This window comes from Erpetoichthys calabaricus, chromosome 9, assembly GCF_900747795.2.
Source record: "Erpetoichthys calabaricus chromosome 9, fErpCal1.3, whole genome shotgun sequence".
NCBI lineage: Eukaryota > Metazoa > Chordata > Cladistia > Polypteriformes > Polypteridae > Erpetoichthys > Erpetoichthys calabaricus.
The window spans coordinates 49389047-49405193 of record NC_041402.2 but is presented as its reverse complement, the minus strand read 5'-3'; the positions used below and the strand labels follow the sequence as shown (position 1 = coordinate 49405193).

Below are 16147 nucleotides of genomic sequence, written 5' to 3'. Positions count from 1 at the left end.
GAGCCCAGAACAGGATGTACAACCACAGGGCGCAGGCTTCAAAATAGTCAGGCATGAAATAATCGTGACTAATCGATTAATTGGAAAAAAATTGAAAGATTAGTCGACTACCAAAATAATCATTAGTTGCAGCCCTACTTGAGCATTACTTTATTGATTATACAGTATATTAATTTGTAAAATATTATTAATCTAATCCAATTTACATTTAATCTAATCCAATTAACATTAAACATTTATTATTAATTTAAGGTTTCCCAGTTATGTTTCCATAACATTAACTTCAACACCAATTACGTAGTCTGCTAAAACCTGGAAAAAGGAGACTTAAGTATCCTGCTAAAACATGGGAAAAGGAGACTAAGTTATTATATATGCAAGCAAAAAGAAAGTTAAGAAAATATTACTAACAAAGGCAGAAACACTGATCATTAAATTTAGCTAAATTTAAAGAAAGCATAAAATAAGCTACAGAACATTAGAAATTTGTGAACTCCAAACAGCAAGTACAGTATATAGGGTATTCAAGTAGGAATAGGAATATGTTTATATGGAGGTAAATAAGTTTTTACTGTTCTGTATTTGCACATTCTAGTTCTTGTGTTTGTCCTCAGTAGAGGGCACTATATAAGAATAAACTGAAATTAACTGAAATGAAGCTGTTTTGTTGCAGCTTGAGTGACTGATGCTGGGTAGGTCCATTTTCACTCAGTTTTTCAGGATACATAATATGGCCTTGAAATGAAATAGCATTGTAATTAATGAAGTATGAATCCAGTGGAGTATATATAACAGTAATAACAATTATGTGAAACTGATAATTGTCATTCAACTGAGCTCTGCTTTATATAGCACAATTGGCTTCACCTGGGGAAGCTATAGTCAAGTGGAAGAGGACAAAGCTTTTGGGAGGAGTGGAGGTGAAGAAAGCAAGAAAGAGAATTGTGTTTTGCCACTATTACAAAGAAGTGTTTTGTAAGGTATTTTGTATAATAAAATGTATATTTGCACATAGTTGGTTTGTGAGGCTGCATCTAGGTATTGGGGTGCTACAACGCCATCTAGTGGTCACACAGTATACAGAGGAAACACTAGCTGGATAATAACCCTTACGGAAGGGTAACATTTAATGAACAAGTCAAATCAATTCAAATTTCAAACATCATTTTTTAACATTTGTTCCAATTTTAAGGCTACATCTGTGAAATCACATGTATCAAATTAAGATTAACACATTGTCTCCAGTACTACACAAAAACATCACATGTTGCCAAGTTTTTAAACAACATTCATCACATTTAAGTTTCTATACCAATGAACATTTCTTTGGCTTCACAGACTCAAAAAACAACACAAATTTAGTGTTTGTCAATTGAAGTATGCCATTTTAACTGCCCTGCTAACTACATACATGCCCCAGTGATTATGTGCTTCCATTAATATATTTAAAATTGTATCATGAGAGTGGCCTGCCTCATGCTTCAAAGCATTATGAGTTGAACCATATGAATGTATGGCAAAAGTGGATAGCATTGATTTTGGAATGAACATATGAATCAACTTATGTCTAACAAAAGTGACAAAATAAGATAAGATGGTTAGAAAATAGATGGATAGTTGAACAGACAAGTGTAGTCATGTCCATTACATTTAGATGAATGCAAAGCCTCCATTCCTTTATAAGGGCTATTTGTATGATGCTGCCTTACAAAAAGCAATTGATTTTGCTATCATTTGTAACTTACTTATTCAAATGCATGATGAAAGTTTCAGAGGTTAAAACTCACAGCTGATTTATCAACACACTGTCAAAGCAAACATAAATCAATTTATTTCTTTATAACTAATTCAGAATGGAATCAATGTGGTAACAAATTTAAAATCCTTTTTGCATTGAAAGTGCAGTGTGACTCCTGCAATTCCATTCTGAATTTCAAATACTGTATAACCAAACTGGTGAATCTGGAAGTCTTTAGTTTGATTTTGAATTCTCTCCCAAACTTTACATGTCTTGTTAAACTTGAATTGAACACCTGTCTCTTTCAAATTGTGTGCACAAGTCTGATGCTATAGATTTCTAATGTTTACAGACTCTATTAATCTAACTGAAAAATACGCTAGAGGAGGATGACGTAAGAGTTAGAGAAAAGTTACCCATTGACCAGATTCATCCTGCAGGCCACAAACTAGTGATCCTGGCTGTAGATAGATCAATGCATCATCTATTAACCCTTTCATTTTTTGAAATCCTTAATCCAATTCTAAGTCATTTCAGACAAAAGATTATCTCAGAACACCAATCACAAGGTAGGAATGGGTGATGTCTAGTGTGTCAGGTGTTGAAGGGCATATTTAACCACAAAGGGACAAGTCATTAATTAACCAAAACTAAGCCATCTTCAGAATCCAGTAGGAAAGTAATCAACAACAGTGATAATGATCAAAGTGGAAATTCATTAAAAATGTATGCTTCTTCATATGACAAAGGTACAAGTCTCTGAGGAAATGTTTGCAGTTTATTCTGATTGTTTATCTCAGTATAACAACAACATTGAAAAATACAAACATATTGCTTTTAATTTTTTTCTCATTTTCTGTTACAATAGAGATTGTTTTATATTGACTTACTAGCTAACCAGGAGCTGAGGCTCAGAAATAGATTTCAAAACTAATTATTTTTAAGGATGATTCTTTTAGAACTCCTTGAGAGAGATGCTTACTTTAACATGAACAGTAGATTAGGATTATGTTCTAGAAGACCTGGATACAACTGCTGCGTTGCTTCAATTGCCTCTCCAACTCTTCCTGCTAATACTAACTTTTGTATTCCTGTAAAAATTGATATAGTTAAAATGTGGGACTAATAATATATATATATATATATATATATATATATATATATATATATATATATAAGCTAGAGACAAAACTGGCAATGCAAAATCTTTTAGTAAGATACCAACTACAGAATTAAACAAAACTGTTAAGATTCAGGGAAATTATAGTACCTCTAATAAGAATTTCTATAAATATTCAGGTAAAATTAATATATCATGGAGAAGTCACCTTTGATTAGCAAAGTTAACAGTACTAAGACAGTTCCAGAGGGTTAAACATACACTACAAATTCTCAGAGAATAAAAAGTATAGCCAAAAAATAAAACAAATGTTTGAGGGAATTTGACTTTAGTTCATACTCACTTTGTCTGTTTTTTATTGAAGATTGATCTTCTTGGATTATGGTCTCTGTAGCTCTGGCAAAAGCAGTAGCGGTTGCACAATATCCATGATGTACCAAATATGATGATACCATACTAGACAAAATTTAAAAATATTCTAGTAAGTATCAGATCAACAGCATGCTTTGAGTGATTTACCATTTACCAACAGAAATTATGTGGTAGACTTAAAGAGTTGATCAGGCTTTCTATTTTCAAATAAAGAAAAAGATAACATCTTGCATTTGATACTATTACAAAAATATTCTTGCAAAGTTTAAAACTGACAAAAATGTTATTTTTTTAACAGAAAATTAAGATAATAATAATACATATTAGCATTTTTTCTACAAAAAGACATTTAATAATTTGATGAAGATTACATAGTATGGGCTGATGGAAATCTAAAATGCAATAAGCACTTCTTTGGAAACAAATAGCTATAATTATGTATTCACCTGCAGCTTTTACTGAAAGAGATATAGAAATCACAAACAGAAAGTACTTTTTTTTTTTTTAATTGTTCTTCTGTAAATGTTGCATGTGGGTGGGCTGAGAGATTTGATTAATCTTGATCAAGCTGCATATTGAATTGTATGTGTAGATGAGTAACTAGGAGCATGTAATATTTTTTTCAGTGTTTTAACATTTAAAATGACTTCAATACAAATTTTTAATGGTCTTGATTCTGCAGCCTATATTACAAATGCACTTCCAGTTTACCATGGCTTGAGTTGCAGAACCATTTTCTTCCACTCATAGGTGTTATTAAAGATGGACATTTCAGCAGCTTCGGAGCATTCATCAGCACACTTAATTGACAAAGGGGGCAGCCGGAGTATCGTCTTGAAATATTTCAGCATTGTGGCAAATGACAACGGAAAACCACAAAATACAAGCAAGCCTATATGCAAGATTCTCAAGAAAGTCAAAATTATTACTTGTGGAAAAAGTATGCACACTCTTATATTTAGTACTACCTCTAACACCTAAAACTAGAATTAGATGCAGTAGATCAGGGTGAAATTATTAGAACAGCATTAGAGATAATTGGAGATGATTGTTGAGGAACCTGTCTTATTTAAACCTCAGATATTTAGTTGGGATTTTTCTTGTTGTTGAAGTGTGCACTACATCATGCATAGATCAAAAGATCTCTCTCTAAGGCCTTCAGAAAGAAGGTTATACATACCTGTAAGTCCAGGAAGGTATTTAAGATGATCTCCAAATAATTGTAAATTAATTATTCCACAATCTGGAAGATCATATACAAGTGGAGAAAATTTCACACAATTGCCAACTTGTCCAGACCAGGCTGAACCAGCAACTTCAGCCCAAAAGCAGAATGCAAGAAACTGAAAAAAGTCTCTAAGGACCCCAGAATTTCATCATGGGACCTACAGGTAGATCTTGTCACTGTTGATGTCAAAAGTGCACGAATCTAACATTAGAAAGAGGTTTCAAGTTAGATCTACATGGCAAGGTATGCCAGAAGAAAACCTTTGCTGTACAGAAAGAACATCACAGCAAGACTAAAATTTGCCCATGAACACCTAGGCAAAGACCAGGGGGCTCATGTATAAATGGTACATACACACAAAAATGTTGTGTATGCTTGTTTCCACGCTCACTTCGAGATGTATAAAAACTAAAGTTGGTGAAAGGCCATGGACATTTTCACAGTAGCCACCCACCTTGTGTATGCAAGTTTCTTCTTGGTTTTGCAAACTGGCAGCACCCAGCGTCAAAGCAGTGCTACTGTTTCTAAGGTCTGCTTTTCTTTTTTAGATTCTCATCTATGACTCGAGTTTTATCAAATACACCAAAATTAATTGCATATCGTTTACAAATTTAATTCACTTGATTTTAATCATTCTGTAACAATATAATGGTGCACGGAATAGCCTTACTATTCCAACTACAATGGCTGCTTTAGCGTAGTTAGAAGACTGTGCAAAAGGAAGAATTATTTAGAGATTATAATGACTGGCTTCTAAGTTGATTTCGATTTCCAAGAGCTATCCTCCTGGGGCTGTGTACCAAACTGGTGCTCGCTTTACAAAGGCACATTTGAGGAACTGTGCCCTACCTACTGCTCTGCAAGTTTTGTCCACTGTCTGGTTTTTAGCCACAGGAGCTTTTCAACGTGAACTTGCTGACTGATCAGGTATTTCACAATCATCACTGAGTCGCGCCATGCCAGCTGTATAGGATGATATTTATCCGCTTGTCATCCAGATATATAAGATTTCCTTACACTGTGGTTGAAATGGGAAACATCAAAGAGCAATTCGCAGCAATGTCAGATATTCCAAATGTAATCAGAGCGGTCAACTGCATGCACATTGCTATTGCAACGGCACCAGACAAGTTACATCAGCCAGGGATCAATCACCAAAAGAATGAGCTGGCATTACATCATCTATAGCTGGAGAACCTATAAAAATGGCAGCTCAGCACAGTTGCAGGTGCTTTTTCCAACATGTGCAACAAAAGGCATGCAGTCAATTTTAAGAATGAAGAGCAGAGACTCAATCTGCTATGGCGCTCATTGCCAACGCTACACTATAAAGGCACATTCAGAGAATGAATTTGCTTTTGTGAATAGAAAGCATTTTCACTCTATTAACGTGCTGCTGTATAGTGCATGGAACGTGTGGCACATTGTGCAAGCATGTAGAGTACTTCATAATTTGACAAACAATCATGGCTTGCTGTACCTTAAGCGATGCAGTTTGATGGACCTGACCCAAATTGTCAGCCAAATCATACAGTGTTAAGTTACAACTTTGTTTGAATGTAATTAGCAGAATGTAAAAACAGGTAATCAGAAGTAGCTTTCATTTTTTAAACAATTCATTTAATTTGTGGTCAATATTATCTAGTACAGTCCTAATATTCCTTAGTTCATTGGCCACATCTCTTACAGTATCCAATATTACATTTTATGACTCAGAACAGCGTCTGTCTGCACACAGCCAGATGGTTGACTAGTGGTTTTCAAGGCAGAGGTGTGTGTGCAGCCATCATCCGAAGACGTGCTCAGCACAGCAGCACCATCACCGCCTGACCATCGCATGGGGGGAAGCTTTTGTAATATTGTTTAAAACAGAATAAACAGTACAGTGGGCTGCGACTCACCTTTTCACATCGACTCTGATATCTGAAATGTCTGGAAGTTGGCTTATGCACAGTTTTGTGCATCTGAATTTTTTTGTGCATATGCACAATTCCACATTTGTCTGCAAGCCATGGTTTAGTGTGAATTCTAAGCACTTTGTTATAGATGAGGTCCTAGGACTTTTGGAACAATGTGCTCTAGACAGATGAGGCTAAGATAGAGTCATCTGGGCACAGTACCAGGAAACAGTAAAGAATGGCTGTCAAAATTTTAAGGTGGGATTGCTTTGCTGTATCAAAGCCTGGGCAGCTCACTGTCATGGAATGCACTATGATTTTTTCATTGTACAAGAGGTTGCTTGATGATAATATGAGACCATCTTTAAGAAGATTTAAGCTCACCCAAATACGGACCTTGCAACACAACAGTAACCTTAAACACACAAGTAAATCTACCAACCAATTGGTAGAAATAGAGAAATAGGTGGTTCTGATATGGCCAAGTCAATGTCAAGACCTAAAACCCCAATCAAGATTTGAAACAGGCTGTGCATACAAGACGGCCCTCAAATATCACACAGCTGAAAGAATTCTGCATTGATGTCCGAGACTGACTGACAGTTATAGGAAATGCCAATTAGGTACTTACTTTTTTCACAAACAGACAGAGCATGTCTGTTAATTTTTTGTTAAAAATATTTTGTAAAATAAAATGTTCATATCCCTCCACCCCAAAGTTCATCACCTTTATCTATAGATACTGCTTAAATGAATGTTGATATGTTCACATATGTTAAAAAAGATAAAACATTTCATGGAGTGCACTTCTTCAAAACCATTCAGTACGTATTAAAAATATACAATTATTTGTCTTTTAGAGTATAAAAACAGAATACTATTAAATTATCTACACTTTAATGTCACAACAGAAATATTAGAAAATAAATAAAGGAATAATAATGCACATTTTGCTAAAACAGGAAAAAATGAAAAATATTTTTTCAATAAAACAAAATAGGAATTTAGAGGAAAATAAAATATAGATGGCAAGTGTTCTTCTCACTTTTGCAGTACAGACTGCCACTCCCCAATCCGATCTCCAATAGGAAATCTGTCGATGACTCCCTGAATCTTAGCTCTCCACTCACTCATGTAGTCTTCTATGTCAAAGACAAATGGTTGTTGGCCAAAATTAGCATCTACAATTTCACCTGGTGTCTGGAGTCCAACAGTTGGATACAGATTAGGCTGGAGAGAATAAAAGTTCAAATGAGTTTCATGTACTTTTTGTTTTAATTACATAGCCTCTAATAATGAGTGTGCTTTGCCTATTATTCTTCTGTCCTAAAAAACTCACAATTCCATCCAGTATGGCAAAGCATATTTAAAAACAGAAACTAAAAAAGGAACCTATATATCCCTATTTGAATTTAGTAAGATTTGTCAACATTATGACCATAGTAATATTTTTGTCTAATTATGAAAAATAGATGATTATTTAAGGAATATTTATATTTTAGAAAGGGACTTTCATTATTAAGTCTGTGCATTAAAGTACATCTAACAGGCTGCTCATTGTTATCTTCAGTAAAAATAATGAACTGTTTGATTAAAAAAGTAAAAGGAAAAGTAGCTTAAACATGTTAGTCATATGGAAAGACTTTTAGCAACAGGGTCATCTAGAAGAAAATGTAAACTTCTCACTGATAATTGCTATATTTTGACTGGAGAAGAAAGGAAAACCATGCATGTAACTGAAGAAAATTTCACTGGAAAAATAAATATAATACTAGAGCATAGAGGTTAAATAAGATTGGTCCACAAGTTGAACTGTAGAATTACCTTTTCACAGATAAAAAGTACATCTGGAGGTAAGGGAACATACAAAATACAGCAATCTGTTGAACAGTGACAGAAAGCCTTTAGGTGTGATAGGTCACTCTTCCCCTTTTCTTAACAAGTAAATGAACACATGGGTAGGAACCATCAAAAGTAGACTACAGAGAGGAATGTTTATTTCCACAGTGATGGATGCTGGTGGCACTTTTTAGCGACAGTTAAAAAGAGAATTGTTGGAGAATTTGTTAAATGTCTCCTTAAAGGTTAAGGTAAATGCCAATAAAGACAAAACAATTGCATGATGAACCATTTATATCCTGAACTCAATAAAATCATACATGTTGACAATAGCTCTGTCTACATGGCACAAGTCATGCTTTTCCCAACATTCCTTCGACACAACACTATAAACTTCAAGCCTTTCAGCTCATTAGCTTTAGGGAGGCCCCCCAGACAATGTTTTTACTACCACCATCTAAATTTATGTAGGCAATGCTGTACCTGTTCTGGTTGCCCAACACTCTGTTAAAGCAATTTACATACTGAACGTGTTTCCTTGACTTTGTCAGTTAACTGTACCAAAGAAACAAGTTATAATGTGCTTTGGCCAGTTAGGTCACTCAAAACAAATAATTAAATATGATTTCAAAAATAGAGAAAAAAAATACAAGCTGAAATAAAGTTACAAGTGAAAAAAGTAATTCACATGCTGCTATTACAGCAAAAAATGTTAATTTGTTCATTAAGATGAAATAAAAATAAATAAATAAATAAAACTTATAGGCAATACTTACAGGAAGGTCTGTAAATGCTATGCCTACAAAAAAGTAGTAAAATAAAAGCATATTAAAAGTTAATAATGGAATAAATATGGTAACGCTATAATTAAAAATTAAATATGACAACCCTAATGGTATATAACCCTGCTTGGCTGTTTTTAAGGTAAACATAACAGAAGAATGAACATTAATAGATCAAAAGGAAGGACTTCAATAATAACATTATAAACAGTATCAATGTCATTTAAAAGAATAAAATAATCAAATTCTGTAAATTCTTTCTTTATCTATAAGTGACCATAATTCAAGTTTCTAAAAAAAAATTAAACTAGTACGAAAACATTTCAGGGAGATAATTACCTAGATTATTAAACTAAATCATAAACCCATTTCTCACATATTTGAAAAATTACATTACAGGACAAGAGTTCAGAATAAGAGCACAACCAAACTTATGAGAGACGATTTAGACAAAATCTATTGTACAGTATATGTGTCTAAGTAAGCAGCATAGTAGTGCTTATAAAAATAATGTATATAAACTAAGTTAGAAAATGTTCATATCTGAAAGAAAAAAAGTACACTGAAAAGAAAAAAGTCCTTCCAAAGAACACTTACACTAATTGAGTATATTGTATACTTCAGAATGAGAACACCATATTTTTGAACTTTGTCTTTGCAAAAGTGCTTAGACCCTGAACATTTTTAACAGCATTGTTTTCTCATTGTCTAACCAGTATTTACAACTATAATTGCTTTAAAATACCACTTATTAAACCTTTAACTTTGGATTGGGTAATAAGTTAATATATTGTTTTTTCACTTATTGCACTATAAATAATGAAAAGTATATTCTATTATACTAAACAACTCCATTTAAAATAAGGCTTCTCATGTGATAGTTACAATATTTTCCATGGTTTAATATCTATAATGCAAAAGCTTATGAATTAACCAAAAACTTAGAAGTTTAAAACACAGAAAATGTGACTGTGCCTCCTTGTCTTATGTAACACTTTCAGATAATAAACTGAACTCAGACTTAAGAGATCTTAAGTTTAAAAAATAATATTGGTGTCACTCATTCTTCAAAATAATAAGTTGTTTAAAATGAATTTTACAAAAACACTCGCCACAATTTTAAATACAATAATTATGACAAATTAATAGACTACTAACAGTTATGGGGCCTTGACTCAATTTTGTCTGAAAAAAATAAGAACAGGAACATTTTGGCTGAATAAATGGCTTTTTCTTGTTATAACCCTCTGGTCCAAGTTAAACTGTAACCTGAGATACTTACCGAGGCTATGACCATTCTTTGTGTAGAAGCATGTGTTGTTAATGAGGTTAACACAACAGCCAATGACGTCACCTGTAGTAAATGTAGGCCCATAGGGCTGGCCAGTGCCCGAGGAGCAGAACGAGTGTCCATCATCACCATGGTAACCATAAGAATGCTTATCCCAACCTGCAGAAAAGACACTCATTATATAGAACAGCTTCAGACAAATACGAATAAGAACAGCAATGTCTGTTCAAATAACCCATACTTTAAAAGAAGCAGTACAATATAAATGATTTACTAACTGATTTAATTAACTCCTAGTAACAGTATAACCACCCCGGTATAATTCATTCCTTTCTGGTTTATCTGGGTTGTATTAGACAATAAAATAAACTGATATAATTCTATGGAACCCACACATTTATACTTAGGAAGGATTACAAGTGTACAGAAATATCCTGTATTTTTAAGGAAGGAAAATACTGTAACACCTGTCTAGAAACTATTTGACCTCCAGATATGCAAACTTGACCTTTCACTTTTCTCATTTCTGTACTGGACTACCAGGCTACTGAGATATGCTTGCTCTTTGGTAAAGAGCATGAGGCCTGCAGGCCAAACTGGTAAAATCTATGAGATAACAAAAAAAAAAAATCCAGTGGATAAGAATATTAAATTATGTAACCAGATCATCTTCTATGTTCATAAGAAATGTAACTATCTAGTTAATGAAGCTGAAGCTCATAAATAACAGGAATAGTTGTATCAAAAATTTAAATATCTGAAATAATAAAAAGTATACTTCAATTTAAAGTCTACTAGGGGTCTTTTCCCCCTGCTCGCTTTACTCGCCCACACCCTCTCCCGGGGCATGCTACGCACCAGCCACTTCACGTTTCTGCCACTCGTGTTGTGAAGGGGGGTGAACGCACTCTAAGCAGATGCGGTTGGATCAGTGGCTGGCTTACTGCTGCCGAGCTGCGCGTCGATCATTTAAAAGCCTGTACAGCAGCTGTCCTTTTGTCTCACTGCCTTGTCTCGCGGGACGTTAAAAGTGTCTCCGAGAAAATCATATATTGTCTCCTTCCAAGATTTTTTTTTTTATAATAGAGAGAAATATTCTTGATTGTAATAGAAATTTGTCATTTTTCACACTGTGATAAAGGTCTATAGGGGGCTATATCATTAGTAAAGAACACACATAATATCAAATTCATAATCACTGACCTTGAAATAGTCTAAAACAATTCCCCACATGCTTATGTTTGAAATTTGTCATTTTTAACCTTGTGGGAGTGTCTCTTAGAGGGATACTAAAAATCAAATATAAAAAAAATGTATGATCAATAACCTTGAAATACCATAAAACGACACTCACATGCCTATATTACTGATACCCATTTTGGAGTAACTGAGTTCCTATATCTCATTAGGGACTGATTGATATTATATGCAGAACTTCAAATCCTTCTGATCATTTTTGCAAAAGACACCAACTGCTTTACTCTTTATCATAAGAGTTTAATCCCCTGTATAAATTATGGTCCAAAATGGCCTTAAATATGTCTAGAGAGCAAGAAATTTGGGGAAATCCCAAAAAGCTTGGTGCTTTGCATAACTAGACATCAAGATGTGTTTAATGTTATATCATATGTGGGGGTTTTCTTGTACTGGTGAGTCAGGAGGTGGCCAATAAAAAAAAACTAAAGCGACTTCAAACTGTCCATAAGCAAATTCTATGAACACAAAAAATAAATGTGCATGTGTACATTACAAAAACTACAAATGCATAACTATTAAAAAATTACTTTTATTAAGTCATATAATATCGTTGTAGCACCAGTAAAAACATCATTCTTAAAGCCTACTATCACAAAGCTCTTCATAAACAGCTTGATGATTGGTTCACGCAACACCTTAACAGAGCAAATTTTTACAAAAAGTGTCACAAAAAAGTCAATACAATACGAGTTTGTTATTTAGTCACAGGAAATAGCCAGTTGGCCACTGAGTTTCCCAGGTGCCACAAAATTAACCAAGCTCCTCATTATAGTAATTTTCTTTTCCTTGTTTAATTTTTTTAATTACATAAATAAAGAAAATTAAAGTTTGCTTATTTGATATAACTTTTATTTATTTATATAGTATAGCTATGATAGTAAAACTCTCATCAAGACAAGACTGGCCTCAACAAAATACAATAAAGGGCATATTTGCTGGGTTAATACTGTATATACTCATGCACAAGTTGGGTCTTGAAAACCCGAAAAATTGATCATAAAATCAGACCCCAACTAAAATGCCTGTTCAAAAATACAACACTTACATTTTACTTTTTTTTTTTTTTTTATACACATCTTATTGCCTCCTTCAATCTCGCATCAGTTTCTCAGATGCATCGAATTTTGTTGCAGCAGTGCAGTTACTAATTTCTTTTGCTACTTCAACGACATTTAATTTAAAACCAGCTTCACAATTTCTCCTGATCGAACACTCTATCGTAGATAAAGGATGCTCTTAAGATAAAGGTGTATGAGGGTGTGAGATACAAAAAATACAAAACAGTGTAAACGTCGCTTCAGAATAGTTCGGGCATTACCACGCGGTCACGTAGACACAATACATAGAAAAAAAAGGAAGTGTGCTCCATGGTTACTTTCTCTGGTAGGCGTTAGCATATCATAATCTCTTAGACCAATAGCGTGAGTTTTCCGCATTTGACTTATACGACCAGCATTATAAAATACCAGAAATTATACAGTAAAATCAAGTCCAGACTCATCCGTGAGTATATACGGTAATTCAGATGAGGTAATGTAAATATGGACATTTTCATGGGTTTAGTCTCTAATGTGAGCCACTATTCCTGAGTTGCTAGCTGCAGTAACTTTTTTCACAACTTTACTGATCCACTGAGACTGGTGAAGTTCACTCATTCTATCAGTGGTTTTGAAAAATAAACTCTTGTACTCGACTGCTTCTTTTATTTGTCTTAGCTGGAACATTGCCCTCATTATCTAATCCTTCCAAGATGATGGGCCAGAAAGTTCACGTGTGTTCATTTTGATTGACCCTAACCTTCTGTAACAATAATTCATTTCCTTTGAAGTATTATGGATTTGGAGGTTTCCTGTTACAATCTGAATAAAAATCCTTTCATTTCTATAACCTTCTATCTGAAAAAAGAAAACATTGGTAACAAACAGACATAATTGCATAGACACAGCAAATATATATAATTTGGTAATTTATTATTTATAAATTCAGTTCACAATTTATGTAATAAAAATGTTGATATATGTAAACCTCAATAAACATAATAATTATTTAAAAAAATGTTGACAGAATATATTAAATACCATCTAACCTAAAACAATATGACTGAGTGTGCTCTATAATGAACTGGCGCCCCTCCAAATTTTTATAGTTTTCTTCTGCCCCTAACCCTGGTGAATTTGTAAATGTGACTATAATGCAGATGTACTATAGTACTTAAAGAAAGTCATACATACTGTATCTGCATGACCCAGTCTGGTTCTGAAAAGCAGAATTAAATTGTAGAATGCAAAATTTCCAGAAGCAAATATTTCAAATAATTTTTGGCATAAAATAAACAAACACTCTGCAGGGAATGGCTCATATTCCAAAGTGTACAGCATTTTTACACTTTAAATTATATTTGAATTCAGTTTACAAAGTTGTTATTGGTTGACTGAAATTATTAAATACTTGCTTAAGGAATGTAACTAGTATTTTAGACTAGAAGCTTACCCGTTTAGCAACTGTATTTTTCCATGCCCATGATTTTCATCCTCTCCTGCATAATGGCCAAGAGGTTAGGTAGCTTTTTTTTTCCTGGAACCAGAGTTTGATACCTACTAACCTGTATCAAATGATGGAGTCTTAGAGCAGACTTTGTTTTATATATATTATAAAAATAAACTTGCTTTGATCCATGTTTTTGAATTACAACATTAGAACAATCTAGATGAGAATGGATCATTCGGCCCATCAAAGCTCGACAGTCCTATCCACTTTCTTCTAAAATAATACCAAGTCTTGTTTAGAAAGTCCCTAAATTCCTACTGTCTATCACAAAACTTGGTAACTTATTCCCCATGTGTCTAATTAATTACATATGCCTTGTAATGATGTTTGAATAATCCACCTGCAAAACAATCAGATATAAATGCTTATTTAATTAACATTATCCAGAATGCCAAACAAACTAAAAGCTTAAATAAGTATTGATTGTTCCATATTTCCACGACTGGAGCACTGGAAAATTTGAAGACTTACACAGAGATATACAGTAAGTTAATGCTGGGAAATGAAACCAGCAATAATCATGTCCATTTATTTAACCACACTGCTTACCTAATGGGCAAGTGCAAAAATAAGTTATTAATTAAAATGATTTTCAGGACTAATATGCTTACAAACAATCGTCAAAAAGTTGCCATCGATTGTCGGGCAGTATGCCAAGTGGCTCAACCTGAGGACTTCTTTTTTAAGGCTGAACCTGTTTTTTCAAAATTACACACCTATGTTGTAATCGCATGAGCAGATGGGACACAATCATGACATCCTAATTGGTAATGACACCAAAATTCCCTTTGCGCAGCAGTCACATTATCACCAATCTTATAAAAGGCTTTCAAAGCAAATGCTCGTTGCACACCACTCCACTGCCCCATTATAACTAATGACAAGGGGTTCTAAACGAGGTTGCATTGGTCCCAAACAACTGCCAACACCCCAGGATTGCCAACACCTAGTTCCAAAATTTCCACTTTCTCTGCGCAATCCTGTATAACCATTAAAATCAATAATTTGTAAACACTTAACTAGTGACATGTCACAATGTATTTCTAAGGTGGCATTCACAAGCTTTTGAAAAGGAGGAAAAATAATATTAATGACTGCCAAAGAATATTCTTTTAATATGTCACCCAATCTGTTCATCACTGAACAGGAAACATTTTTGTTTCCTCCACATGCTTATTTTCAATTACAGTAGTTGGAATGTCAGCTAAAAATTTACCACACTTTAATATGTGATCACAAAGCTTCCTAACTAGAATTCAGCTTTCAACTGGAATTATAGTTAACTAAATAAAAACTTTAAACAAAAATGTAATTTGGCACTGATGTAAAAATGGCCCATATGTTACACTTCATGGTGTATCGTAATTAACATAATTATTCTAATTCATAATTAACATAATTATTCTTTCTCTTCTTTAAAAAGAAGCAGTACTGTAAATCTTTTCCAAAATGGCTTACAAGAAAATAGTGCTGGGCGGTATACCGGTTCATACCGAAAACCGTTTTTTATTTTTTTTATGATATGGATTTTACTTATACCGCAACACCGGTTTAAATTGCCTAAACGACGTTCGGATCGTGGCGCAGCGGGAAACTGTTCAAGTGGGGACCTTTTTCACTGCTACACCGCTAAACACAGATTTGTTGCACTAGGGCTCTTTTCACTGCTACACCACCAAATAGTGGGCGGTAGCATAGGAATGCTGCGTGGTGAAAATGGACAGAGAGCCTGGAGATACTTTAGTTTTAAAAGGTCAGATGTGTAAATACTGTTTCTATACTACTGGATAATACTGCAAGCCAAGTTGTACTTGTTTTAAATACAGTGTAATGTACCTGGGTACTGTGTAATAGTGTGACGACATGTTTTCAAACCCCGTCATAAGTTATATAGCACATTAAATGCTTTGTGTTAAGTGATTCTTAAACTGACTTCTTCTTGCACTAAGAGGAGGCGCCGGCAGCGATCGCCGCACAGAATACATTCACTTTATGATCTTCCTTCTCTCTGTACATTTAGAATGCTAAAATAAATACTTAATATAATTTTCATGGTAAAATGCATTAAAGCATGC

At 33.9% G+C, this 16147-nt stretch overlaps 1 protein-coding gene across 1 annotated transcript in view; it reads right to left on the bottom strand.

The window, feature by feature from the left end:
* Nucleotides 1-16147, bottom strand: part of ranbp10 (RAN binding protein 10) — a 133987-nt gene that overhangs the window by 30909 nt on the left and 86931 nt on the right. The window contains exons 4-8 of the mRNA XM_028809625.2: nt 10260-10427; nt 8972-8994; nt 7402-7586; nt 3202-3314; nt 2721-2829 (exon numbers count right to left, since the gene is read on the bottom strand). Of these exons, the coding sequence (XP_028665458.1) occupies nt 2721-2829; nt 3202-3314; nt 7402-7586; nt 8972-8994; nt 10260-10427 (598 nt within the window). The remainder of the gene's footprint in view (nt 1-2720; nt 2830-3201; nt 3315-7401; nt 7587-8971; nt 8995-10259; nt 10428-16147) is intronic.